The sequence below is a fragment of the Lepidochelys kempii genome, chromosome 14 (genome assembly GCF_965140265.1).
Source record: "Lepidochelys kempii isolate rLepKem1 chromosome 14, rLepKem1.hap2, whole genome shotgun sequence".
NCBI lineage: Eukaryota > Metazoa > Chordata > Testudines > Cheloniidae > Lepidochelys > Lepidochelys kempii.
In genome coordinates, this window is record NC_133269.1 from 19,938,309 (window position 1) to 19,964,968 (window position 26,660).

Here is a 26,660-nt window from a genome sequence, read left to right on the forward strand (position 1 = left end):
ATAGAAGGCAAATAATATGAACCTTTCTTTGGGTGCCCTAAAAGTAAGTGTATCTGTCTGTACAGTAGTGCCCTATAACACTGCGTGAAAATTGCGTGCTAGAGAAGAACATGATATATTCTACAATGAATAAGTGAATATGCATCTATAGAATATAACGCTCAGAATTTTAAGCCACATTTTGAGGAACCACAGGGAACATTAAGGAGACATTTTCTTAAGAAAATCCAAAGTATATTGTTTGTTCTGCCAAAAAATGCCTGTATGACTCATCTCTCTCTACCTTAGCATTCCTGTTTGTAAAATCAGGGATGTACTTTTCTGCCTCATATATTTGTTGTGAGGGTACTATTTGTAAAGCACATTGCAATTCTTTAGCATCTTCCATCTGAGGAGCTCAAAGTATTAAAGTAGAACATAAATCATCAAATAGCCATCTCTGAATAAGTGATTTCATCTTAGGCGTGCCACACATTTAATAAACATTACACTCACAACACTTCTTTGAGATACAGAAGAAATGCTATAATATCCATTTTAGAGATGTTCAAACTGCAGCATGGAGGTGAAGTCACTTTCCCCAGGTTCCACAGCATATCACTGGCAGACTCGGGAATATCACTCCCAGTTCTGCATTCTGAACATTATACCACTTCTTCCACTAAAGTATTCTGAAAGTACTGTGCATAACAACTGTAAATAACATGTAGCTCTTATGTAGCAGTCTGGATAATTTCACTGTTTTCAGCAACTGTAAATTCTCTCTCTCCCCTTCTCTAGATAAGGAAAACAACAGCCAGTCAAGTGTATGAAATGTTGATAACCTACAGTGATATTGTTGATCCTGATATTCTGGATGAGGTCATGACAGTACTTAGTGATACCAACTGGTAAGTGAATTCATTGTCCGAGAAATGTTTAAAAATAAGGCCAATTTTAATAATTCTCATATCTATGAAATTTTTGTTCATGAGGAAAAGTGGAAAAGGAACTATAAATGACGTGACATCTTTAGCAAGATCCACTTATTGCTTTAAACAAGTTTTTAGGCCAAAAAGGGTATTGCTGAAAGGGATCTTCCTGCCTTGCAAGCTTGTATATTGTATATCATATATTGGTGGTAAATAAAGGTGCTGTGGTTTTATTTTTACTTGTCCAATGGTGTTTACTAAAATACCCATAATTTCTAATAAAGAAAAAGGGGAGGAAGTCCTGGAAGTTTGTTGTGATTCCACAATGCATTTCTTTTGTGTAACAGACAAACCTCAATTGCAGACACGTTTTCTTGGCATTCTTGAGCACTTCCAGTATTCTGAGAAAGGGTGGTATATGGGCAAAGAGTTGAAAAGTGTCATAATGAGAAGAATTACTCCTATTTTCCTATGAAATATAGGTTTCAGAAATGTTGAAACCTCCTTCAAACAAATATTCTGAAATAGAGTAGTCTGACATTCCCCAGTGGAACTTTCATATTGTAGTATTAATTAAATAATACAATTTAAACTACCTTCTGGTGTCTTTGTCATTAAACCTCTTCTGGAAAGAAGGCCTGGCATGCAATTGTGAATTAATATAGCTAAATGTACCACAACTACTTGCCAGAATTTTGAGTAATTTCTATTACTCTTTTCGAAGAACTCTTTTATCAAATGCTCTGCTGTAATGGCAACATTGTCTTGTCCATGCCAGGTGCAGTGGGTTATCACTGACCCAAAGGTATTAAAATGTCAGTCAGAGGTAGTGTGGGCTCAGTTTCTGGTTGTAGTCTTTCACTTGAAATTCACCTAGTGGTGAAAAAAAGGACTTTTAGCAGTCTTACACACAACAAAATAACAGAACAGAAACACGACTATAGGAAAACTGAATGCTATAAGAACTGCTGATTATATTTATGCCTAAATGTTCATTTTTTCACAGCTTTACTTAGTGTTGCATTATGAGCCTGAAATATGAATCATTAGGCGAGAGAGACTCTGATTATATAGTTCTAGATCCACAGAGGATGTAGCATAGGTGTTTTAAAGGTCTCACTGCTTAAAAGATAAATTAGTTCATTTTTTGACTACCCTTTTTGATGCCCTTTTCCTTACCAGTATTTTCTTAGTTCTGTGAATGCAACAAGTTATGTTCTAATCATTGTATTACAATAGATGTGTTCATGACTTAAACATTTCCAAACTTTCCCTTTTTCGTGAATTTTGTTGTCTTCAAGGAACAAGTAGACTTAGGACATGCTTTCACAGTTTCTCTGAAGCCATGTAAAAACACATTGGCATTAGTCACTGATTTTGAATAATTGTTCTGCATGAACTTAAGTGGAATTTCCATTTGGACAGCTTGTTTTTGGCAAACTAAACAGTGCTGGATCTGAAACTCTGGGGAATTATTTTATGCCACAGTTTAATCTCATTCTGCTCTGAAATTCCTGACTGGTGATAGATTTTAAAGTAAATGATGTGTCGTGTTTGTTTAAAGGCTGTCAGTATAATGATTGGCTGCTACTACTTTTCTTAATCTTTCAGTACAGAATTAGAACAGCTATATGAGCTTTTCTCAGATTTGCAGAATCTATTTCTTTTCAGTCTTATGTCTTACATTACCACATGAACTCTACAATTAAAATAATTTGTTTCCACAAACTTTTGAAATTGCTCCTCTTGTGTTAATATCTTTCAGTGCTCACTCAGAAAGTTAAAGGTTGTTTAGCTATTTTGGCATTAAATCCCTCTTTCATCTCCATAAATTGTGAAGAAGGGAGGGAGCAGTGGCTGTTGCTATATCATATACAGAACAAGTTCAGAAATAATGCTGAGACAAGCAACTGGTTTGAGAACAGTGTTGTTTGTATGGTAGATTCCTCCTTCTTAATTTGTCACTGAAGTAATCAAATGAAAAGAGGAATATTTAAATCAAAATCACTACGGAAAATATGGTGGTTACAGGCCTGGTCTTAAATTAGTCAGCCATCAGAACCCTGCCCTGTACTCACTAAAATTATGCGGCTGCCTGCCTGTTCTATTCTCTGTTGGTCCAGTGCTTAGTATACACCCCAAATTCAAATACAAGTCTAATACTTTGAGATTTAAGATAGAGTTCTAGATCACTTGAAATGTGATTGTTTCACCTGGGGAGACTTGGTAGATAAAGCAGTTGATGAATGTAATGTTTATTAAAGAAGACTTATGACACCTTGCATGGGATCATCAAGAGTATGTTAAAATTCTCAGACGCTCTGGGCACTACAGGAAGGGCTTTATACTTCTGAATTAAAATAAATCTGTGTTGACAGCAGGAAGCTGAACCAGCCTCAAATATTTTGGTTAAAAAGACCATAACCAGGATATGCATATTTGAAATATTCTCCCTGTTAGAACCACCGTGGGTTTAGAGTACAATTGTTGAATTTATAATATAACAAAATGTGCCTTTTGTTTTGGCTCAGAGCACGTTTGCAACTTGCCAAAGTTGTCACGTATCTTTCAAAAAGGCCAGAGGTATTCAACATTTAGATTGTATGTATCCTTTTCTGTAGTACTGGAATCAGTGTGGTCCTCCCCAGAGAATTAATTGGGTTTGGGACTCTATGTACCATGGCTACCTTTACAAAATCAAAATTATGTACATGGTTGTGTCAGAGGTACCAAAGGTTTCCCTTTATTTTAGACTCGGAAATGCCTGCAGTATCGAATAATCAGTTGGGGACAATGACACTTCTAACAGACATACTGTAAAGAGTCCTCTGGTTTAATGTAGTGCAGTAAAAATGTTATACTTTTTTTGTATCAATCAAATAAGAATTTATTAAGAGTAAATATGTTTCACTATACTTTGATAATACTATTTAATGTTTAACTGTATTTTTAATATAGTATCCTTTCAACTGTTCATTAAGCTGTTCTTTTCATTGCATGTTACAAATTTAGTCACGAAAATTATTTTCTTTCTGGAAAGCATGAACATTAAAAGAAATTCTCTTGTCTTGGTTATAGGGATGCTGAATTACCACTAGTGAGAGAGAAGCGCAACTATCTCTGTGACCTAATGAAAGTGCCGAAACCGCAACTAGTGTCCAAGGTAGAGTGTGGGGTTTTTGCTATAGAATTTTCCTGAAGGAACAAAAAAAAGCATCAGTTATTTTACTAAATATCCTGTACTTGTTAATGACATCTAGAAATCCAAGACCCATGGGATTGTGCTAGAGATAAGTACAGAATGTATGGAGTTGTCTAAAACAGTTTTTATAAAACCCTCCAATCCCATTCCTTGAAAACATTCCAGACTTCTGGTGCAAAGCTCAACTTACTGAGACAATGCAAGCATGAAATAATGTAGCACAGATGCCTGTGTGTACAGTGTGTGTGTCTGTGTTTTGTGGAAAAGAATGGTAAGAATTTCCCCTTCAAATTTAATAGCAAAACTAAAATTCCATGACTTATGTGACTTCCTATACATTGATTCTGCATTTAGGATAGAAACGGTATTGAAAGATTCAGGAAAGTTACATTCTAAACCCTAATAATAAATAAAGTACTCCTGAGAAGTGACAACATGTAACCTTAGGAAAGAATTTCCTTACTCAGTTTAATATACACATGGTGGGCCTGATTTGCAGAAGTATGCAGCATGAAGCCAGCGCAGTTTTGAGTACAGCTCATTCTCCACAGGAGGAGAACTCTGTTTTGATCACCGTGCCTCTAAGCCAGAGAAGCATGAGAGAGGTTCTTTTCCTCCAGATATGCAAGACAATGAGGAGGAAGATGTTGGCCACCAGGATAAGCAGGCTAACTAATACCAAGGACAAATATTAAATACACTTGTCCTCCCCCTTCTTTCTTTATGCAAATTGTTAGGAAGGCATGGAAAATGGTTCAGGTGGCAGGTCCTGAAATTCTACAGTCACCCAAAGCCAAACTCTTCACTGTCTAAACTTGATGCAACAGGTAATTCCTGCAGAGGGAGTTTACTTACTAAAGGACCCTGCAGGCACAAAGAGAGATGCCATTCTTAAAACAGATTTCACAGCCACTTCAGCAGCCCTACTGTCACTAGCAAGCACATGCTTGCTAATGCTACAGTGTCCTGCTGTGATGAACTAAAAACCTCTACCTTCAGAACAAAGAACTCAGACTGATACCTAAAGAAAGACCAGTAGCTGCTGCATTCATAAAAAGATGATGCATGGACTCTCAGTTGTCCTGGCCCTAACTCTGACTTAAGCCCTGACAAGTGTAAAATTTATCTGTATCTCAAAAGTCTTAGTTGGAATCCCATTAATGGAGAAGCTTGATAAGATGGTAACCGATTATATGAACAAAGTATTAACTTTCTACTCCTGTGGGATCAGACACAGACAGGGGGCAGAATCTCATTTCAGCCCTACTCACAGCAAAAGTACCAGAGTAGAGATTCTTCCTGTTCCAGGAGAAACACCTGGGCTCAGAGTCCTATAAAATCCAAACCTTTCTTCCCGTTTGAACACAGTGACTGAGATAGGGCCTGCTTCCCTTCAAAAATAGGACCCAGGTTAGGATATCCTGTGTTGCAGGCATCAGATTTCAATCTGGTTCACAGAGGTGATAGTGTAAGATGAATATTATCTGGAGCTCCAGGCGCTGCAGCTTCAAGAGATGAGAAACAAACCACACCAAAAGCACTAGAGTTTGTCCCTTAAGGCACCTCCAGGGCTCTCTTCCATCATCATTGAAGAAAGGTATTGGCAAGAGTATGAACAGCCTGATGAAGAAAACAAATTTCAGGACTATTGTAGTCTTTCTGGAAGGTCTAGCAGAAATTTACCTGCATATTCCAGTGAGATTCTCAAATAGGGTGGAATACCCATTGGGACGTATACTTGGAGAAGTATAGGTAATGGTTCTGAACAAAAGTAATCCAGCCAAAATATAAAGGTGAGGTGGCTCATCAGAAGGGAGGGATAGCTCAGTGGTTTGAGCATTGGCCTGCTAAACCTAGGATTGTGAGTTCAATCCTTGAGGGGGCCATTTAGGATCTGGGACAAAAATTGGGGATTGGTCCTGCCTTGAGCAGGGGGTTGGACTAGATGACTTCCTGAGGTCCCTTCCAACCCTGATATTGTATGATTCTGTGATCAGGGAAGCGGACCAAAATTGTTGGGACTAGACTCTAGCTCATAGATAGTCAAATCTCTCCTCTCCCACCTTCAACTATTGAGAAGATCAGGGTGCACCAAGAATGCTGGGATACCCAGACCTAGTTCAGCTTCCAGAGAGGTCTCCACTTCATTTTCCCAACTGGCAGGATTTCCTACACCAGAGCTGTCTGCTGCATCTCATTGCAGACAGCTAGGTTTTTAAGACTTGCAGGTTCTCCACCTCTTTTACCTGTGTGAGACTGGAGACAAAATTCTGTCACTTCAGTATTGCAAGGTCAGAGCAGTGAGCAGGCTCTCAATCTTTCCAGACTACCATACCCCTTTCAGGAATCTGATTTGTCTTGCATACTTAAACTACTTGTTTTCAAAATCTTCATTCTCAGATACTACCCATAATGCATCTTCTGTGAGGACACATGGCTCTAGGGTAATTCTTCTTTTGTTTTTCCCAAAGTCTAACACCAAAAGAAAAAGCACGGCCTGTGGCAGATGTGAGAAGAGCAGTTCAAGTATTCCTTAGTAGAATCAATTAGCTTAGTAAAACATCATTTTTATTCTTCTCCCTATAAGTTCCATGCATGTGCTTGAAAGTATCTAAAATCATCCATTCTTAGGTAGATTCAATAGCGTTGCTGAAGCACATTCATCAGCAGAAGAAGCTGGCGCCTACTCAACGCTTCCATGATCAGCAGCCAGAACAAAAATCTGTAAAATGGCTACCTGGTCATCCATCATCACCTCACATACTTGACTCTTCTTCAGAAGAAAAATGTCAGCAGGAGGATGCTCTCAGCTATGGATTTAAAATAGATTAACACTACTTGGGAAAGGGTAACATTCTTTTGTCCCATTTGTCATTCCATCCCTTCGTCCCAGACTGGGGGAAAGATTGTGATACAGAAATGTGCTAAAATGGGGCAAACTGTGGGAAGTAAGGATTTGCTGTTAATTTATACTTAATCTTTTACTTAAAATGCAGCATTTCCCCCACAGTTTTGGAGGTATTCATACTGGTAAAAGAGTTGTGGCCAACCCCTGGAACATCAGATAAGATTTAACTGCCTCTGGTGTTTGTAAGTAGAGATGCAACCCAAGTGTGTTGAGCTGTAAGAAGCCAGGTTCCGAAAGGAAATTATCATGTAACACATTAAGTCACAAAACCAGTTATTTGTTTTGTTCTGAAAACATTGATAGTAAAAGGGCCAAGAAAACCAGCTGCTGAAGTGATTCTTACTCCCCTGATATACATTTAGTTAATTTCTACAGCAACCAGAACAGATAAAGAAAAATTCTTAACGTTCTCATCTGGTAAATCACTCTTGTTTAAGTGAAAGCTAAACTTGTGAGTGCTGGTGTTTTAATGAATTGGGAGATTAAGAATCTTGTTTTACTATCAGTGTTGACTGCTCTTTGCTTCATAAATGTTATGATTAAGCATTTCAAAATGTAGAGGGTATAAGAAAATTGTCTTGAGAGCCAGGTGAGTTTTAAACACTTGGAGACTCATATGAAAGATTGGAAAGAAAAGTGAACCCTCCCCTTTGATAATACGAGGCACCTAATGTGTACATATGTCTGGGGAAAAATTATTGCAAATACTGTAATGCGAATCTTTCCTTTAGTATCCCATCAAAGTCAGTAAAGTTACAGGGCAGAATTTGGTGCTTTACTACTTCCTCCTCCTCCTCATGTTTTCTAGCAATGCTAATTAAACACTTGCAGAAATAAAAATAGCCTTGCAGTTTACTTGAAAACTTCTATTTGTTCTAGCTAGTATTAAAGAATGACAATCCCACTTGCAATCCTACTGTGTATTACCAGTGGAGGAGTTTCTCAGCAGTTAAATCCAGTGGCACAAACATTTTTCCGTAGGGATGCGGGGTGTATGAGAGAAAATACACAGCACACTCTACCTTTCTCTGAGAGCTCGCCTCATAAAAGTAGAGGGAAAAATACAAACATGATTAGATAAAACCAGGCATAACATTTGAATACAAGCCACTTGAACTTTATTTATCTTTTTGAAAAACATGTGTCAGTTGAATCAACATTTAAAATATTATTCATCTGTTTTTTCTTTTAAATCTAGCAGTTGTGATATTTACCATCTGTTAAAATGCAATTTACTTTTAAAACAAAGTCCTATTTTCCTTTAATTGATAACATGCATTCAGTTATTAGTTGGATTAAAAGTAACTGAGTACCCTAAGTTCTTCTTTTTTTGTTTCCTGTATGTAGAGTGCAGCATAGTAAAGCAGTCAGTGTTCTCTGTTGCTTTGAAAACTGAAGCTCTCTGGCACTTGCGTCATGAAGGAGGAAGTGATCTGTACTGTGGCATCTTGATAAAGTGGAGTCTCAGACTGAGCTACAAAATATGATTAACAAAATTAACATAAAGAGTGAAAAAGCAGCCTGTTTATCTGTCAGTATCTCTGACCACAATATAAAGGCAACAAAGGTCCATTATGTTTTCAGTTCTTAAATTTGTTATCTGTAGCCACAAGATGGCAGTTTGTCCTCATGATCGTTGTCATAATTGAGGTGCTTTTGAATGCCAGTGTCTTGCATTCCCCTTATAAAACCTGAATTAGTGTGTCTCCTCTAAAATCATTGAGCTTGTCCTGGTGTATTAACCATTTACAGTTGTGGCTAATGCTTGTGGTCAAGACAAATATTTAAGATAATGTAACAATTCAGAGTGGCAATACTTAATGGTAATTAAATCTTTCATCGTTACCTTCAGGTAATACCTCTCTCAATAAACTGTTCTTTTATTGCCTTCAGCCCTGACTTACTGTCTGCAAGCAAAAGCAGACAATCTTCGTTCTGGGTAAGGTCAAAGCCTAAAATAAACAGAGACTGTTGAATAGTGTAAATGAGTGGTGACTTTGTGTTATAAGCTAGAGTTCCAGAGACATCAAGCAGAACCTCACTTTTCCAACTGAGGAGTACAGAGGTGATAGGTCAGTGCTTCAGCCAATGCCCTTACTGTTAGCGATTTTTAAAAATCAATCATCTGTTATCAGCTAGTCACATTTGCCCTCAGCAGCCCCCTGGGCCTCTAAAATAGATCAGTGATTGCAGGCTACATTGAGAGTTGACAGGATAGTACAGGTAAACCTTTTTATTGGTTGTTTCATGTAAACTCCACCCCCTTCATGTATGTATTACAACAATTTATAGTAGATTATGCCAATTTATGAGCATGAAGAGCCAAATTCAGAGATGCCATGGTTATCAGGTAGAATAACCACATTTATTGTTCACTTTGTGAATATCAGAAATGGTTCTTTTTGAACATTTGTTCAATTTTAAAAAACTCTTGTTTGTTGCGACAAGCTGCAGTTCTCCAATTAACGTAACATCCACATAAGTGCTCACACATCCAAGAACCTGGCCAGCTCTTATGAAAAACTAACACCTGCTTGTTTTTAACTTAATGTTCAAAAATTAATTCCACAAAACAAGCATTACAACATACTAAAATAAACTCTCAGTATTGGTGCAAACCAACTGTTTATCTCCAGTATACATGCAGCACAATCAGTGTTTTAAAAAATTAACTGTATAGCTGTGTCTGCACAGGTAATTAAAATAAGAACTGAGGTCTCACCAAGCCATGATTCTAGTGTTGGTAACATAGTGACCTGAAAGTGGATGAGAAAGGACCAGTGTTAAATGATGATACCACTAGCAATTTGAAACGGGTGTGACAGCGCTTGAAAATAGACAGCCCCATTGTTCTTCTGAGTGCAGGCACAGGACACTGAAAGTGATGAACTACATTAGTCTCTGTACAGAGTGAATCGATTCATTCCGCATTTTCAAAACCAAAATTGCAACCAGTCATTCTCCATAAAGAGGCACCTAATAAGAAATTATACAACAGCTTATTTTTTTTCCTCCAGAAAGGCCAACTATAAAAACCCATAACTTAACTGCATTTGACATTGAGGAAACCTACCCCTACTGTATAGTGAAGTAAGAGTGAGTGACAGGATAAGCATTTGTAGGATGCTTTGCTCCCACAGAGGGGGTGTGGAAACTGATTTTTAAGCTTATCTGACATACAACAGGATAGCACAGGCTCTTTTAGTATGCTATATAAACCCATTCAATTCTGTCTCTAGAGTCACAAGGGAAGTTCATTATATGAATGATTTTCAACAAGTGTATTAAATAGTTTTCTTCCTGAAGCAGAAGGGAAGGAGAAATATCCAAAAGCTAAGGTGGCAAGATTTTCAATTTTGCACAAGTGAACAAGCCCAGAAAATAGCTTCATACCAAAATGACTTAGGGCTAGATCTCAAGTACATACACGCTGCAAAGAAATGGCCCACTACCCTTGAGGACCTATCTTCACAGGTGTAGGAATGGCTCACACCTCAAATGCCACTCCTTATAGAAGGTGGCTGTGTAGCTTGTAGAACAGAGGTTTTCAAACAGTGGGGTGAATCCCCAGAGGACCGTTCCAGAGGGCGAGCGGCCATGAGACGTAGCTTGGGCTTCAGCGAAGCATAGCAGGGCTCAAGGAGGGAATGGAACCTCCATATCCTGACTCACCTCTTTTTGTCTGGATTGGGGGATCGGGGGGCCGTAACACAAAATTTTAATTCCAGGGGGGCAACTCAAAAAGTTTGGAAACTGCTGTTATGTTGTATAATCACTGTTTGAATTGTACCAGCTGAAGATGATGATTGACTGTAAGAATAACTTTGTGGCCCAGTTTGGCAGGTGGCTGTATAAACCTGACATGGTTCCTTTTCTTTCCAAGTAGACTCAAACCACCTATACTACTACTGTTTCATTACCAATGCTCATCCTGGCACTCCCATTCTTAGAATGGGACATTTTTTTTTTGAAGATTTGCTATAGGGTACGTTCCGAAGTAGGAGTGTGAGCTGTGGCTCAAGGTCAAAATGAATAAAGCTCCAGTGGAATCCCCACACTGTCAGAAGCTTTAGTTTTATAAAGATTGTGGTATAAAAATATTCAATCAACATACAAAAAACAATCATATGAAACTCAAATGAGAAATACCCTCTGTGCTATGAACCTCAGCATTGTATCTTAAAGGTAATATTCCTGAAATGGGGTTAGCTTCACAGCCATGCAGCACAACACCCTGTATTAATCCACAAAACAGGTATGACATGGAAAATGATAGGACAAAGTACCCAATCCTGAACAGGACCCACCTATATGAGTGACAAACTTGGTCTCCATAGGTCTCACAATTGTTAGCTTTGCTGAGATTACCAAGTCTGGTCCCAATGGAAATTCAATGAATAGACACCAATCTGCTGCAGCATAATAGTTAGGGATGCTGCTAACTGGAGTGAGATCAAAACAAAGCCACTACTAAAGCAGGCTGGCTTTAAAATGGCCACTTAGAGCCAGATTTTCAAAAGAGCTCAGTAGCCAATATGCTTTTAAATAATATGCAGGTACGGAGATCTTTTGCGCAGTCACCTATATATCAGTGGGATGAGTATAAAAATTGAGCCATTTCATCTCTCTATGAGAAACTGACAATGCAAAATTCTAGCGACGGGATCACCATCTCTTTAAAATCTAGGCCCGAGGGGTTTAAGTTACCAATCCCCTGGTCTGAGAGGCCACCACCACCGGTTTATGCGCTATTCTAGAAAGAAAGCTGAGAGGCCACCACCACCGGTTTATGCGCTATTCTAGAAAGAAAGCTGCAGCCACTTTTTTCATATAAATACTACATTCTGAGCAGCAAAGGATAAACACTGTGAGTTTATAACAGCCTTTTCCTCCGCTTCTAGCTGGTTGGCAAAAGCTGCAATTTCAGGCTCTTTTACATGTAAATGGGAAATCAGAAATATTTACCAGAAGCACAGAACATGATCAGCAACTGGGGAGGGCAATGAAATGGTGGTCTCAGTATTGATAATCTATACATGGAATGGGGTCCTGGGAACAAGAGTGAAGTGATGCACGTGATTCAATTCAAAACAGGATATGCATGCAAGTAGCAGGGAAATGGAGACGCAGGCTCAAAGTTACAGGCCTCTTTTCTGAAAGGAGCCATTATTAACCAGGGGTTTTTGAGGTGGGGAGGCACTCTTCTCCACACAGATTTTATAATTTAATTCTGCACAGCTGGTCAAGGAAGCAAAGGCAGCAGTACCCTTTTACTAAACAGAGTGACAGCACTTGCTGGAATTCTTTAGAATTTAAACTTAGTATATTTTTGTAATAAATTTGAGTATATTGATGGTATAACATACAGCTTGATAGGGAATGGCTCTGGATACTGTGAGCCATTTCACCAGCTCAGACCAACTACCATTCAAATAGGTAGGCAACACTTCTTGTCCAGCCTAGTATCATGCAGACAGAGAAAAAAAAGTCAAAAGATAGCATCTACTGTACGGCCCCTCAATGCTATGCCATTCTCAGGCTGTCAAAATCACCCAACAAACAAGAAAGATGAACACAAAAGATAAAGATACTGATAAAGGGACAACAGTAACTAAGACAACTCTTTATTATGTGGTTAAATAAGTAGCGTAACTAGCAACCAAAATATCTGTTACTTAACCAGAGTAGAGATTTTCCAAAATAATTAGTGATTTTAGGTGGCCTACTTTATAAAGCTTAGACCCCTTTAAGGTTTTTTAAGTGCTACACAATTAGAACCAGACCTGTCTACTGTGTCAAGTTGGGCCCCCAGAATTACTAGGTAAGGTAAATTACCTCTTCATTATGTTAATTCACATCTAATAAACCACTAAGTGGCATCTTTCACTTGAGGGATAGTCTAAAGCAGAAGCTGATCTGAGGTTTAGTTCGTTCTTGAGCAAAGTTATAACTTGAGGTACTCAGTGCAAGAAAAACATTACTTCTGTGTTAGCAAAAATCTACCTATTTTTAAGCATACACAATAGGAGGCTGAGTGAAAGCTCTGAGCATCTATATACGTTATCCTCTGGCTTCCATATCAGTTCCCATATACACTATACTCCTAACACGCCTGAATCACAGGGATGCCATAATTTAGGGCCTCTTTAATCCCTCAGCACTAGCAGTTCACATAGATACAAAGCAGTAATGCAAAGATTTTACCTCAGGAAACAACAGCTGCTGTTGTCAGTAGCAGGAGATTAACCAACTCCAGGGAATGGCGTGGGGCCCCTGACCACTCTGGACAGAACCTGAGTCACCAAGGTCTCTAAACACTTTCATTGTTGTGAACATTTAAACTGATGTGTACATTTTGTTTGATATGGCTGTAATGTTTCCTTATGGTAGCAGCTTGCTCTGTAATCTAATGGATAGTACTGGATGGGCTACTTACACCAAGAGTATAAGCAGCAGTAACAAATTTTGTATACTTAAAATTAGCAACAAATATAGCACATTTCACTATCGTTTTTGTGATAATAAGCAGGAAGAATCACAATTATAAACTGACTACTAAGCCAGTAATGTGCCATATTAACAACTGGTAAATATAGATATCAAAAGTATAGTTTTATCCTGCCTTTAGAAAAGAATACATGATCAGAAGAAATACACTGGGTGAAGTTCAAATTACTAACTATAAAACCTAACCCTCTCTGGACACAGTTTTGTTTTTAACATACACATCGCTCATGATATATAAAGCACCAATTTCAGTGCTGTACCTCAGTGTTCAGCTGAAATGATGATAATCCAGTCCCTCTTTCAAATCTAGTGTGTTCAAGTTTTCTTCAAATGCTCCACCTGTCAGATCCTGTGGGATGAGAGACAGCATTAGTTCATTCAGGTGAAATGAAGAAAAGCCCAGTTGTTGATCTAAAAATTAATAAAAGAAGAGTTGAGAAATCTATCTGTGCATACATCCCCCCACCCTTCTAAAATTATTGCATTAGTTTAGAAACTCATGAGCCTAGACAGCTTATTTCCAGAGAATAGAGAAAGCTTTAAAAAAAAAAAGTTTTACTTGTATCTCTGCGTTCAGAGTCTGGTTTGTTCTTTCCTTCCCGAACTGGTCATGTTCCGGATCAACCCCCAAGGCACCCCCCCTACCAACCCCTGGAAACAAAAACCTTGTAGCTCCAGAGAGAAATACTGGCAGCTTTCAGACTCTCTTTTCATCCTCAGCTCATGGGGTGAAAGCCGGCATGTTCAAGAACTTTTCCAAGCTAGCCCAGGGGGGATGGTCACCAGTTCAGACTGGTGGCAAACAGCTCATTCTAACTGCTAAGCACAGAATAGGTTTGCACTGAAGTCAGCTCTGCAGAGGACTATGTGTGAGTGCTTTTTTTAAGTACATGCATTTTAAGAGACTGGAACGAGGATGCTATTTAACAAAATAGTAATAATTGTGGATTTTGCATAATGATGTGCTTGTCTGATGCAATACACCTTTCATCAAGCAACTGGCATATTAACCATAGTTACAGGTGTTTCCTTCAAATCCTTTTTACTGTCTGGACAGAAACTTTGTATTTTTGTTCAACGCACAAAATTGCAAGGCAGTGATACAGACTCAAGTGGAATCGTGATGTCATTAGGTAAACATGCCAACCTTAGCATTTCTGATGTGATACTTCGCCCTCCTATAGTCTTTAATTTCACAAATCTTTAAGCTCTTCATAAATAATTTATTAATCATGACAATACCCTATGATGTAGGTAAGGGATAAGCCAGGATTGCTGCAGCCTCCCTTTGAGTGAAACACAGCAGCTGTGTTAAGGGCTTTAACAACACACACCACCACTACGAAATCGTACAGGAAAGAAGTAAAGCATAATATGTACAATGAAACAGCCGGAAGAATTCGGGAGGCAGAATGTTCAACTGTCCTGGTCAAAATCTAATGAAAAAAATTGCTGCAGGATCTTTAATGACCACAAACTATCTGAACCTCAGCTTTACTTCTCACCCAGCTGAGGGCATCTCCTGCTTCCCATATCACTGAGGGGCAGTCAAGGAAGAGTGACATTAACAGAATCTCTTACAAACATGACTTCTCATAGCATATAAGTGTTCCCTGGAGATCTCCCATTCAAGCAGTGAACTGCCCTATTCCTGCTTTAGCACATGAGATGTGAGAATGCTAACAAAAGGATCCAAGCAGTGCTAATGTCATGTCTACAATCTGGATCATTACTGCCTTTGGGGAAATAAATGTTGGATTCTGTGAGCATCAATAAAGCGGTGTTACTCCTCCTTCCATGCTCCTCCACTTCTCAGAGGGTCAGGTTTGTGGTTCTGACTTTTTAAAGAACAACTCTTCATTCTTTCTCCTGCTTGAGCTGACAGATGAAAGGAAACATCTGCAGGCACATTGCTTCAGACCTCAAACCCACTCCAGCGAACTGTGCCTCAAAATCATATGGCTTTAATTACCTTTTTTCATTCTTCCACTTTAGCCTGCACGGCAAAAAGTATCGAGAAAGCTGCTGCAGCACCATTTCAGCAACATGGTAACCACAAGCCCTAATGCTAGTATTTATTGAACTCTGATGCTTTCTGTGCCTGAGAGTAATATAGTAGTAACTAATACATAATTTACATAGCACCTTTCATCCCAAAAGAGTCTAAAGCAATTTACAAAGTGCTCAACAAAATACCTAAGTAGGGTATAGGTCACTCACCACCCAAACACTGCTAGCTCTGGGGCAGAATGTGGCAGCTGGACACAGCAACACTAAACCATTTAGGACAGGAAGTACAGACTATCACACCCAGCTGGAAATGTGAAATAAAATGAAATGTGGCTATTTACACATGGACACTAAACACAGAATCTGCAGACTTCAGAAGTGAGAAGCTTTTTTTCAAGGAAGTCCTTGCTTTACAAAAACAACGCCCAATTGCTCAAAACGGTTTGACAGGTTCATTATGTTTCTTTAGAGACTGCTGAGCTGGGGTGTTGGGAAAGGCCCTTTTTGTGTGCGCGCTAACCATTTCCCATTCCTTTGGAGAGACACCCCTCCCCCCAACTACAGGGACTGCTGGTGTGCCTGTCCTTGGCACAAGGAGCCCAAGACGTGGGGGAAGCTGTGCCCTCTTTTCTCTGGCACACCTAGGTAAGGGCCAGGCACAGGATACAGTTAACTCCTGTGCCGCCTCCCCCGGGTATCCAGTCATTGCCACAGCGTGTCTCCTCCCACTCAGGAGACAAGGTAGACCCCATATCAATAGTGTACACTTTATAAACAGAGCAGACTCTTTCCCTTCTACACAAAATCCCACTCTTTTTTAGAAGACCAGTAGCTTCAGGGCCCTGCCTCTCTCATTTGCTCAGCACCCGCTTCACCTATTGCAATCAATGGTAGTTGAGGGCACTTAGCAGTTTGATGGACTGGGCCCTAGTTCTGCGATTCACTTGAGACCATGTATGTCAGTGGTCTATGTGCAAGACTCCCTGCTCAAGTTAATGGGGAATTCTACATAAGAATGTATGGCTAAGTTATGACCCATGGTCTTCACCTCTCCCAAGCCAGGACAGAGGGAGCTGGATGAGCCTCCCACTGCGTTGTCAGAGTGCTGTATATAGGTTTATTTTCAAGTTCTGTTTTGTTTTTTTAAAACTCAGATGTTAAATTAAGCAGGGTGGTTAAAAGGAATCCCATCATTCCCTGAGCAGCAGGTTGGGGAGCTGAAACGAGGCATGGCTTTACACAGCTGAACTAAAGCAGGAAGCTGCCAGGAAAACCTACTGTATTTCACACACTGTAGCTTTTGGCTTCTTAATTGAGATTTGAAAGTAGAAAAGCCCTTTTCACTTCAAGCACTTGGAATCCAACCTGAGCCACAACACTCGGTGGAATAGAACTGGAGCAAGGAAGGGCATGCTCCTCTCTCCTACTTTGGGCAAAGTAAGAAAAAAAAAGAACGCAAAGCTGTAGGTGAAGCAGGTTTTCAGGTTTTGGAATAGAATTTGGACCATCAAGAGCAAAGATTTTATTCTCACAATGAGCAAAACACACCAGTTCACACACACCCATTTTCTACCTCCACAGAATTGCAGCTATAGCTCTTTGGCCTAAATGTGCTGAAAGTTTTTTACAAATGGAGCAGGGACTGCATAGTGTAGCTTTTCCTTTCAAGAACTAATCTTAACGTTAATGACAAATAATACCAGCATAAGCCAGAAAGGTGCTGTCTGCAAAATCCAGTGAGCAAGCAAGCACTATACTGAGTAAATGGCAGTCATGGAATTTCTACATAAACAATCCATTTATTAAAATTATTTAATCTTCTCAAGTGAGCAGGCACAAACTAGGCATGTTTTGCAACAGCTAAAATCTACACTGGAACGGAAAAAAAGCTCTTCTTGTCCTGGGTCACAAAAGAAAGTAAAACAAGCCTATGGAATGTATTCTTGTACAATATTTTAAACAACAGGACAAGTCTTCAGGAGAAATGCCATCTCATTCCAGAGCACAGGATATTGGAGCCCAGCATAAAGAGACCTTGCCATGATCAACTGTCTCTCCAGAAAAATCTATCAAACCTCTATGGTACTTGATGCACCTGGAGACAAAGGCACCTCAAAAATGTTATCCTCCATTTTTAAATCAATGAAGCCTTAACATGGCTGAAATTATGGAGAGAAGAAGGGGCCTGCATACTAAAATTATGTGAGACAGAGTATTCTTCTCCAGATGTTAGGACAGGCTCTAGGAAAAGGGTGAATGCTAGCTCTTGAGTAAAGGTGAACCTGGCCCTGTTCCAGGATACTGACTTGTGCATTGTGGCAGCAACAGTTAAAGGATAGAAAGAAAGCTGAGAGTGAGAGATAGCCCAACATAGAAAGGATTAATCTTGCAAATAAAATAAACAGAGGAATATAGAGGCTCTCCATACAAAAAGTAGAAATCTGTGCAGATTAAAGGAAATATAGTACTGAGGGCCTATGGCAGCAGGAGAAAGAGGCAAAGGAAAGCAGCATCAATGTAGAGATGCTTTGGAAGGGCTGCTACATGCTACTAAGGCCTCACTTCAGGATTTAAAGGGAAATCGGAGTCAGGCCTCAGACTATATTACATTGTACTGTACAGTCCTACCTTATTGTGCACATTTCATTTATTTAGTTTCATAGTATGTATACATGAAATTTTCCTTTATATTATTATTGACTAGTCCATCTTATGTTAGTAAACATAACTTATATCCCTGAAAAGATGCCAAGAACTTACTACTTCTCTGAAAAGTCCCTCTATAAATGGTACTGTGGGCTTCCATTGCTTACTGGATCTCTCTGACTATAATTCATGAGCACTGTTTACAAGTACAGTAAAAGGAGACTCCTGACAGCTCTGCAAATTCAATCTGGAATGTGACAGCCAAGCTGGGGTTTTTCCTGCTCATTTATCAGGAGATTCTGAAACCCAATTATACAATTGCGCAATCACACTGTTTTCATTAGCCTTCAAGGTTTGCATGTAACAGATACCACTTTTTCACAGTCATTCGTCAGAACAAAACTGCTCTTTAATTAGTGTGAGACCTTTCTTCTATGAGCTACTGAAGGAATCATAGATAGGTAACATGCTTAGCTTCACAATGCTAAACCAGTAAGATGAATGGGTGATTAGTCCTGCCAAGTTTTTGATGTAGGGATAATTGTTTCATATTTGGTTATGTAATTTATATTATGCCCACCCTGTACAGCAATATAGGGGGGAGAAACCTGTCTGTCAATGGGGATGTATGGGTGCAACAGCCCAGGATGTTGAGAAGCCTGTTAATGACTTCTATTTAAGAAAAACTTGTCTAAGAGCTGAGAGGATGTGCTGCTAATTCTGCCTTCCAGAAATCTCTGACAATTGCAGGTAACAAGTTCAGCAGGGAATATCTGGCTAGGTCATACTTGTTGCAAGAGCACATATTCAGATTTGAGAACTGTTACTCTTAAGCATTTCAGAATAGGGTATGTAAGGTTGTTTTATTTGTCTGCGTGACCTGAAACACACACCTGGGCAAAATGATTTGCCCAAATGGTTTGAAAATTTCTCTAAAACAAGCATTTTGTTTCCATATGGCACACACAAGAAAGATGTTCTTTTAGAGGGGAATTTCATGTCTCAAATATAGTAAAATTAAAGAATCTCCTGCTTACATCATAGTGTGACTCATTAAATCAGTGCTTTTTTTGCATTGTTCCCACTGATTAATTTGTGTCAAAAGCACTACAACGCCAAAGATATCCATGACTATGGAAAAGGCTTCTCATATAATCAGCCTTAATATTAGTTTGTGTTAATTCCCTTCCCATTCCATCACTGATTATATCACTGTTTTTCTGGCTATTGCACCTAGTTTACTCTTTGTTTTTGATGAGCTGCATAACTGTGTCTACAGGCTGCTCTGCTACCTCCAACTCCTTTGTGATCGTCAGCAGAGATGGGATTGTGAAAGCTCAGATCTGACAGCACATTCTGGGGGGAGGTGAATTAAATAAATAGCAGTGAGGTAGGTCTGTTGTTCAGCTCATTTTTCAGACGTGGGCTCCACAGAAAACAAAGCAAGTTCAAACAGTCTAAAAATATAATAAAGACCGAATCCTCAGCTTTATACTTAAGTCTGCACAATATCATCACAGATCAATGAAAGTTCAACATCTCTGCAGATTTCAATCAGTTTAGAAACCATTTCCTGTAGTGGTCAGGTCTAAAGTATGAGGACTTCTCCACACAGGAGACCTAAATCTTTTAAACCACAGTGTGTTACAGGCTTGTTTTGTTTTCGGTGTAGGGCTGCTTTCCAGAGCAGATTAAAAATGACTACCGAAAGGTGTGGTCATTCAAGTCCAGCCACAATAGCACAGCCAGTAAGAATTAGATTTCAATTTAAATCAAGCTCATGCAGCCTCTGCGAGAAGGTGTCATACTAACATAAGTTACACTATGTGTATTGTTGGCAGAAAGAGGGCTGATGGAAGAACACTACATAAAGGTGACCTGCAAAGGCAAAAGGGGAGAGAGAAAAAAAGAGAGGCAGAATGGTCCAGTGGACAAGGCCCTGGAATGGGACTCAGGAAACCACTGAACTTGCTGGGTGACTTTGGGCAAGCCATTTCACCTCTCTGGCTCTGTTTCTCCCCTCCCACCCCATCTTTTGTCTTGTCTGAGAAGACTGCAAGCTCTTTGGGGACCAACCCGTGCTATACATTTGAACAGTGCCTAGCACCAACGAGCCCTGATCTTAGTCAAGGCCTCTGGGCACTATTATACAACAAATAAATAATAATAATAAATAATAATAAACAGGGCTTAAGATCAGGTTTCAATTCCTGGATCTGCCACAGACCTCCTCTGTATCCTTGGACAGTCATTTAAGCTCTCAGTGCCCCATCGTTAATGTGTACAAATTGATTTGAGATCCTTAGAAGAAAGAAATCTCAAAAGAAGCCCTTTCTCTTTTCAATTTAGTCCTTGTCCACTTGGCGGCTATTATATTCTCTTATGGTTTTAATATTGCTCAAGGCCTGTGCAGTGGCCTCTTTCTCTGCTACCTCACTAGCAGAATTTATGATCTCAGCTCCAGTAACATCAGTTTTCAGAGTAGCAGCCATGTTAGTCTGTATTCACAAAAAGAAAAGGAGTACTTGTGGCACCTTAGAGACTAACAGATTTATTTGAGCATAAGCTTTCGTGAGCTACAGCACACTTCATCGGACGCATTCAGTGGAAAATACAGTGGGGAGATTTATATACATAGGCAACATGAAACAATGGGTGTTACCATACACACTGTAACAAGAGTGATCACTTAAGGTGAGCTATTACCAGCAGGAGAGTGGGGGGGGGGGGACCTTTTGTAGTGATAATCCAGGTGGGCCATTTCCAGCAGTTGACAAGAACATCTGAGGAACAGTGGGGGGTGGGGTGGAGGGAATAAACAAGGGGAAATAGTTTTACTTTGTGTAATGACCCATCCACTCCCAGTCTCTATTCAAGCCTAAGTTAATTGTATCCAGTTTGCAAATTAATTCCAATTCAGCAGTCTCTCGTTGGAGTCTGTTTTTGAAGCCTTGTGTTGTAATATTGCCACTTTTAGGTCTGTAATCGAGTGACCAAAGAGACTGAAGTGTTCTCCGACTGAATGTTATAATTCTTGGCGTCTGATTTGTGTCCATTTATTCTTTTATGTAGAGACTGTCCAGTTTGCCAATGTACATGGCAGAGGGGCATTGCTGGCACATGATGGCATATATCACATTGGTAGATGTGCAGGTGAACGAGCCTCTGATAGTGTGGCTGATGTGTTTGGGCCCTATGATGGTGTCCCCTGAATAGATATGTGGACACAGTTGGCAACGGGCTTTGTTGCAAGGATAGGTTCCTGGGTTAGTGGTTCTGTTGTGTGGTGTGTGGTTGCTGGTGAGTATTTGCTTCAGGGTGGGGGGCTGTCTGTAAGCAAGGACTGGCCTGTCTCCCAAGATCTGTGAGAGTGATGGGTCGTTCTTCAGGATAGGTTGTAGATCCTTGATGATGCGTTGGAGAGGTTTTAGTTGGGGGCTAAAGGTGATGGCTAGTGGCATTCTGTTATTTTCTTTGTTGGGCCTGTCCTCTAGTAGGTGACTTCTGGGTATTCTTCTGGCTCTGTCAATCTGTTTCTTCACTTCAGCAGGTGGGTATTGTAGTTGTTAAGAATGCTTGAGAGAGATCTTGTAGGTGTTTGTTTCTGTCTGAGGGGTTGGAGCAAATGCGGTTGCATTGTAGAGCTTGGCTGTAGGCAATGGATCGTGTGGTGTGGTCTGGATGAAAGCTGGAGGCATGTAGGTAGGAATAGCGGTCAGTAGGTTTCCGGTATAGGGTGGTGTTTATGTGACCATTGTTTATTAGCACTGTAGTGTCCAGGAAGTGGATCTCTTGTGTGGACTGGACCAGGCTGAGGTTGGTGGTGGGATGGAAATTGTTGAAATCATGGTGGAATTCCTCAAGGGCTTCGTTTCCATGGGTCCAGATGATGAAGATGTCATCAATGTAGCTCAAGTAGAGTAGAGGCATTAGGGGACGAGAGCCGAGGAAGCGTTGTTCTAAGTCAGCCATAAAAATGTTGGCATACTGTGGGGCCATGCGGGTACCCATAGCAGTGCTGCTGATTTGAAGGTTTACATTGTCCCCAAATGTGAAATAGTTATGGGTGAGGACAAAGTCACAAAGATCAGCCACCAGGTTTGCCGTGACATTATCAGGGATACTGTTCCTGATGGCTTGTAGTCCATCTTTGTGTGGAATGCTGGTGTAGAGGGCTTCTACATCCATAGTGGCCATGATGGTGTTTTCAGGAAGATCACTGATGGATTGTAGTTTCTTCAGGAAGAAACATCAGTGTTACCATCAGCCAACAAGACAGCTCAGACAGTAGGGTGCAAAAGTGTAAATGAGGATGTTACCTGGCCACGGTCTCTGGGTATTTGACACCAAAATTGTGACTATTTTCATTCTTAATTTCACATCAACAGAAAGGTGATTAAAAGATATTGAGATTCCAGAGGCCATTTCACAAAGATTCCATCTAAGTAGACAAAATTGTGGCTCCAAAAACAGTGTCTTTAAAGGTGCTATGCAGTATAGTGTAGTCTGCACACAGAATACAGTCACTGATAGAGAAAAGTACTGTAAAATTACAGTTGAAATCATGGATCAGAGTTTTCAGAGCAGACAAGATATTGTATAATAGCTTCCTTGTCAGGGCTTCAGAAATTAGATGCACTGTATAATAGGTTACACAGCTGTTTTGTCCTCAGTCTTCCACCCACCATTATGTTTCATATGAAAAATTAAATTAGTTGCAATATTGCTAGCCAATGTCAGGCTTAGTACCAACCTGTCTACAGGATAATGCCCTGGGGTACTTGCAGTCTGGTTTTACAACTGTGAAGTACTTTGATCTCTGTACTGACCCTAACCTTGGGGGCGCTAAGGTCAAAAGGGATTATAGGGGATGAGTTTCAGCTAAATAATCATACAAACTGAATAGGTTTTTTAAATGTCTTTGTTTATATGAAGGAAACCTGCCAATATAGTATTTAAATATGTAGCATTAGTTGCAAGTTTCAGTAACTTTTAGTATTCACAGTAAGAGTGTATTTGCTATCATGCCTTTCAGCATCTGATCTGATGCTTTTGTGTTGTTCCTTATTTGGGTTGTGCTATGTTGTTATTTTAATGTAATAGCAGAATATCTGCTGCTCATCTTTTAGTAATTCAGGAGTCAATCGAATGAGTGAAAGAGAAAGCAGTGCAGTCTTTGACTCTCAGCAGTACTCAGACGCAAAAGTGGCTTAAGGATGGGCATGTTGCACACGATAACTTAAGGGCTTGATTTATATAACAAAGTCTCTGTTTCCGCACCCACAGTTTGTGTGCCTGAACACAGTTATGGTTGCAATATTTTCGGTATAAACAAGGGCAAGTGACCAACCATGTCTGCAACATGCAACCACATTTGTGCCCACAAAACTGTACGTCAAAAAGGGAGACCAGATTAAGGACCCTTTAAATATATCCTTGCTTTTATTACTCTTAATATTACTCCAACATTTCCATTCCCTCTCTGCAATAATCTCTAAAAACAATTTCACAAAATTGGCCTCTACATCTTCGGATGAGTTTTGACTAAAAACTAGGGCTGTCGATTAATCGCAATTAACTCACGCAATGAACTAAAAAAAAATTAATCGCGATTAATCACACAGTTAAATAATAGAATACCAATTGAAATTTATTAAATATTATTGGATGCTTTTCTACATTTTCAAATATATTGATTTCAATTACAACACAGAATACAAAGTGTACGGTGCTCACTTTATGTTATTTTTTATTACAAATATCTGCACTATAAAAATGATAAACAAAGAAATAGTGTTTTTGAATTCACCTCATACAAGTACCATAATGCAATCTCTTTATCACGAAAGTGTAACTTACAAATGTAGATTTTTTTTTTTAATTGCTTGACAGCCCAACTAAAAACACTTCTATAAACCACTGGAAAATGTGTTTTATAATAAAAACAAAAGCACATCCTTAATTAGGGTAATGCTTGTAGATACAGATGTGGTTCATTTAGCTTATGCCAAAAACTGTACTCACCAACTTTACACAGATAATGAAAGGTGGGGTCGCGTCTCTGAAATGTTGTATGGGAATTTTGGGTTTTGGTCTCTCCTGCAAACAATGAAATTTGGTTAGAAGACAAAGGGTTATTTTTAGCTCAGTAATGGAGGTTGCTTGGCATTAAAGAGTGAAATTGTATTCAAAGATCATGTATTAGAATGGCTCAAGTGGTTATATATTCATGCTCATTATTTTGCCTTTCACTTCAAATACAATGTAGTTTCTGGGTCACCATAAACTACTACTTTCTGTAACACCCAATAACTAATTTCATCTTTCATACAATCAGCTTTCTTAACTCCAACCTACAGAATGTTGTTTCTGGTGCACTTTTTTATATGACCACTAATTTGAGATGTATACATGCCGTAGACAGATACACACATGATTTCAGGCCAGAGCTTATTACACAAATATTTCAACTGGATCGTCAAGAATGAAGGGCCCTGGATATTACAAAGTTACTAAACACCTCAATTCCCATTGCCTTCAGCACGAGCTGATGGCATACATCAGCTTCTCAGAGTACTGAGCTCCAAGGGTCTGACTGCCCAGTGAAATCAAGAGCACTGAATCTGGCCTTATGCTTACAGTAGATTCTCGAGAGTGGAGCTAAATTGTTTTATTACCATAAAAATTGATATTGCACCAGGACTGTGACATTTTCATTTTAGATGGTTCATTTACTGCCATTTAAATATCTTCTTCCTTTATCTTGAGTGGCACAAAAACCTGCTGCCTGCATTTTGTCCAGGTGATTCCCAGCTGGGCTAGTGAGAGAGATGTCACCTAGGGAGCATGTTACAATCTATCCTTTGGACTCTTCTTCAAAGAGAAATACTGTGCTAGGTTGAATATGGGTCTATAAATAACCATAAACTTCTTTCTTTCTTTCTTTCTTTCTTTCTTTCTTTCTTTCTTTCACCATAGATTTTAGCTTTTATGCATCATGGACCAAATCCTGCTCCCACTAAAGTCAGTAGCAAAACTCACTTCAACAGGAGTTTGTCCCCATACACAGAATACATTAAAAAGATATTTGTTTTTCTTCCCCTCTAAACTGACCACATTTTCAGTGACTGCAGTGTGCTCCTGGCTACCTCTCAACTATAGTACAAAGAACTTCCCTTACCTTAGACCTAGAAACTGACCTCTCTCCCACACAGAGTTGCTGTGATCATGCTTTTTATTGGTATAATTTATTGACACAGGAGATGCTAAGTCATGAAACCCCACATCATTCCATTTCCCCTCTCCTACTAAAGAGCAGTTGAATCTTCGTGGAAAACAGTCTTCAGGGAAATAATTCTGCTTCTATAAATCTTCCCTCCCCATCCAAACCACGTAATTCCCTTTCTTATTCTGCATTTCTAGAGATATCTAGATGAAAACAGGATCCTTGTTCCTGAAGAGTCTCTGTTTCTGCCTGCTTATTCCCCACCTGTAGCGATAGCTATTGGTGAGGAGACTGGAGGGTGCAGGATTGCTAACATAAGAGGGGCCAATGGTTTCATTCTAGCATGGGTTGGAACTGACCAAAACTTGTTACCATCTGTTCTATACACTATGTGAAATGAGTTGCTGCTCTCGTTCAGTTCTCAGATTACAAAAAAACACCTTCACAATTGGTGCTGAATGTCACTCTGGCTCCCTACTGTACAGGAAGAAAAACTCCACACGTTCCATTACCCATCCCCAGCACCTAGACCCCTAATTAAATAAATACAGTATGGACTGCATACTATAATTCTTCACTATATTTAAAATTAGTGACCCTCTTTTTGTTGTTTGTCCAATGAGCTTAGAATGTCACTTCTCACAAGATAATTCCAGTTGACAGTAATGGAAAGGACAGTAGTTGTTACTAACCTTGGATTCTTGGTAAGTGTAGAAACCTTTTGCTATTTTTTTTTCATCAACATCACAAAATGCAGCTACCTGGTGAAAACAGAAAAAGGAGACAAAGGATTTAATAAAGCTCAGTACTACCAGCAAATGTCTCACTTGCTGTCATTTCCCCCACTAAACTTGCCCCTGTATTCCCTTTCTCAACTTCACAAAGCCCTCAAAAGGAATCTGATCTTCAGCTTCTCACGAGCCATTCTGAAAAGAGTGCAGGATGGTGGTTTTCAAACTGTCTATGAATCACCATGGTCCACACAGTGACTGCTGGTACTTGGAGGAGTGTGGGCTGGTTACATGGGCCTTTATCCTGCAAATGCTTATTCTTATGAGTAAAGCTGAGCACATGTATGAGTGAGTGCAAGATTGGGGCGATGGTTCTGGCTCTCCTCCTTGCTTGGAGCTGCTGAATCACATTAAAGACAGCTTTCCGTATTCTATTGTTGAGGCAGACAATTACTGTAGTTTGCCATAGAGGTGTTATGCACCTGGGAATGGGAAAGCAGGTGCTCTGTGTGATTGCCAG

General features: G+C 39.6%; 2 protein-coding genes across 12 annotated transcripts in view; one reads left to right on the forward strand and one right to left on the reverse strand.

Moving 5' to 3' along the window:
• TBCD (tubulin folding cofactor D) overlaps nucleotides 1-9,006 on the forward strand; it is a 261,333-nt gene extending 252,327 nt beyond the window's left edge. For 5 of the 7 annotated variants that reach the window (XM_073311985.1, XM_073311984.1, XM_073311989.1 and 2 more), the window contains exons 38-41: nucleotides 781-890; nucleotides 3,990-4,074; nucleotides 6,745-6,961; nucleotides 8,369-9,006. In XM_073311985.1, coding sequence (XP_073168086.1) covers nucleotides 781-890; nucleotides 3,990-4,074; nucleotides 6,745-6,945 — 396 coding nt within the window. In that variant the 3' untranslated portion in view covers nucleotides 6,946-6,961; nucleotides 8,369-9,006. The other 2 variants (XM_073311991.1, XM_073311990.1) reach the window with 2 other exon arrangements.
• The window catches only part of B3GNTL1 (UDP-GlcNAc:betaGal beta-1,3-N-acetylglucosaminyltransferase like 1), a 295,947-nt gene continuing 277,408 nt past the window's right edge, over nucleotides 8,122-26,660 (reverse strand). For 3 of the 5 annotated variants that reach the window (XM_073311998.1, XM_073311995.1, XM_073311993.1), the window contains 4 exons: nucleotides 26,102-26,170; nucleotides 24,209-24,283; nucleotides 13,789-13,877; nucleotides 8,122-8,495 (listed from right to left, as the gene is read on the reverse strand). In XM_073311998.1, coding sequence (XP_073168099.1) covers nucleotides 13,797-13,877; nucleotides 24,209-24,283; nucleotides 26,102-26,170 — 225 coding nt within the window. In that variant the 3' untranslated portion in view covers nucleotides 8,122-8,495; nucleotides 13,789-13,796. Of the gene's footprint in view, nucleotides 8,496-9,743; nucleotides 9,778-13,788; nucleotides 13,878-24,208; nucleotides 24,284-26,100; nucleotides 26,171-26,660 lie in introns of those variants that run through there. The other 2 variants (XM_073311994.1, XM_073311996.1) reach the window with 2 other exon arrangements.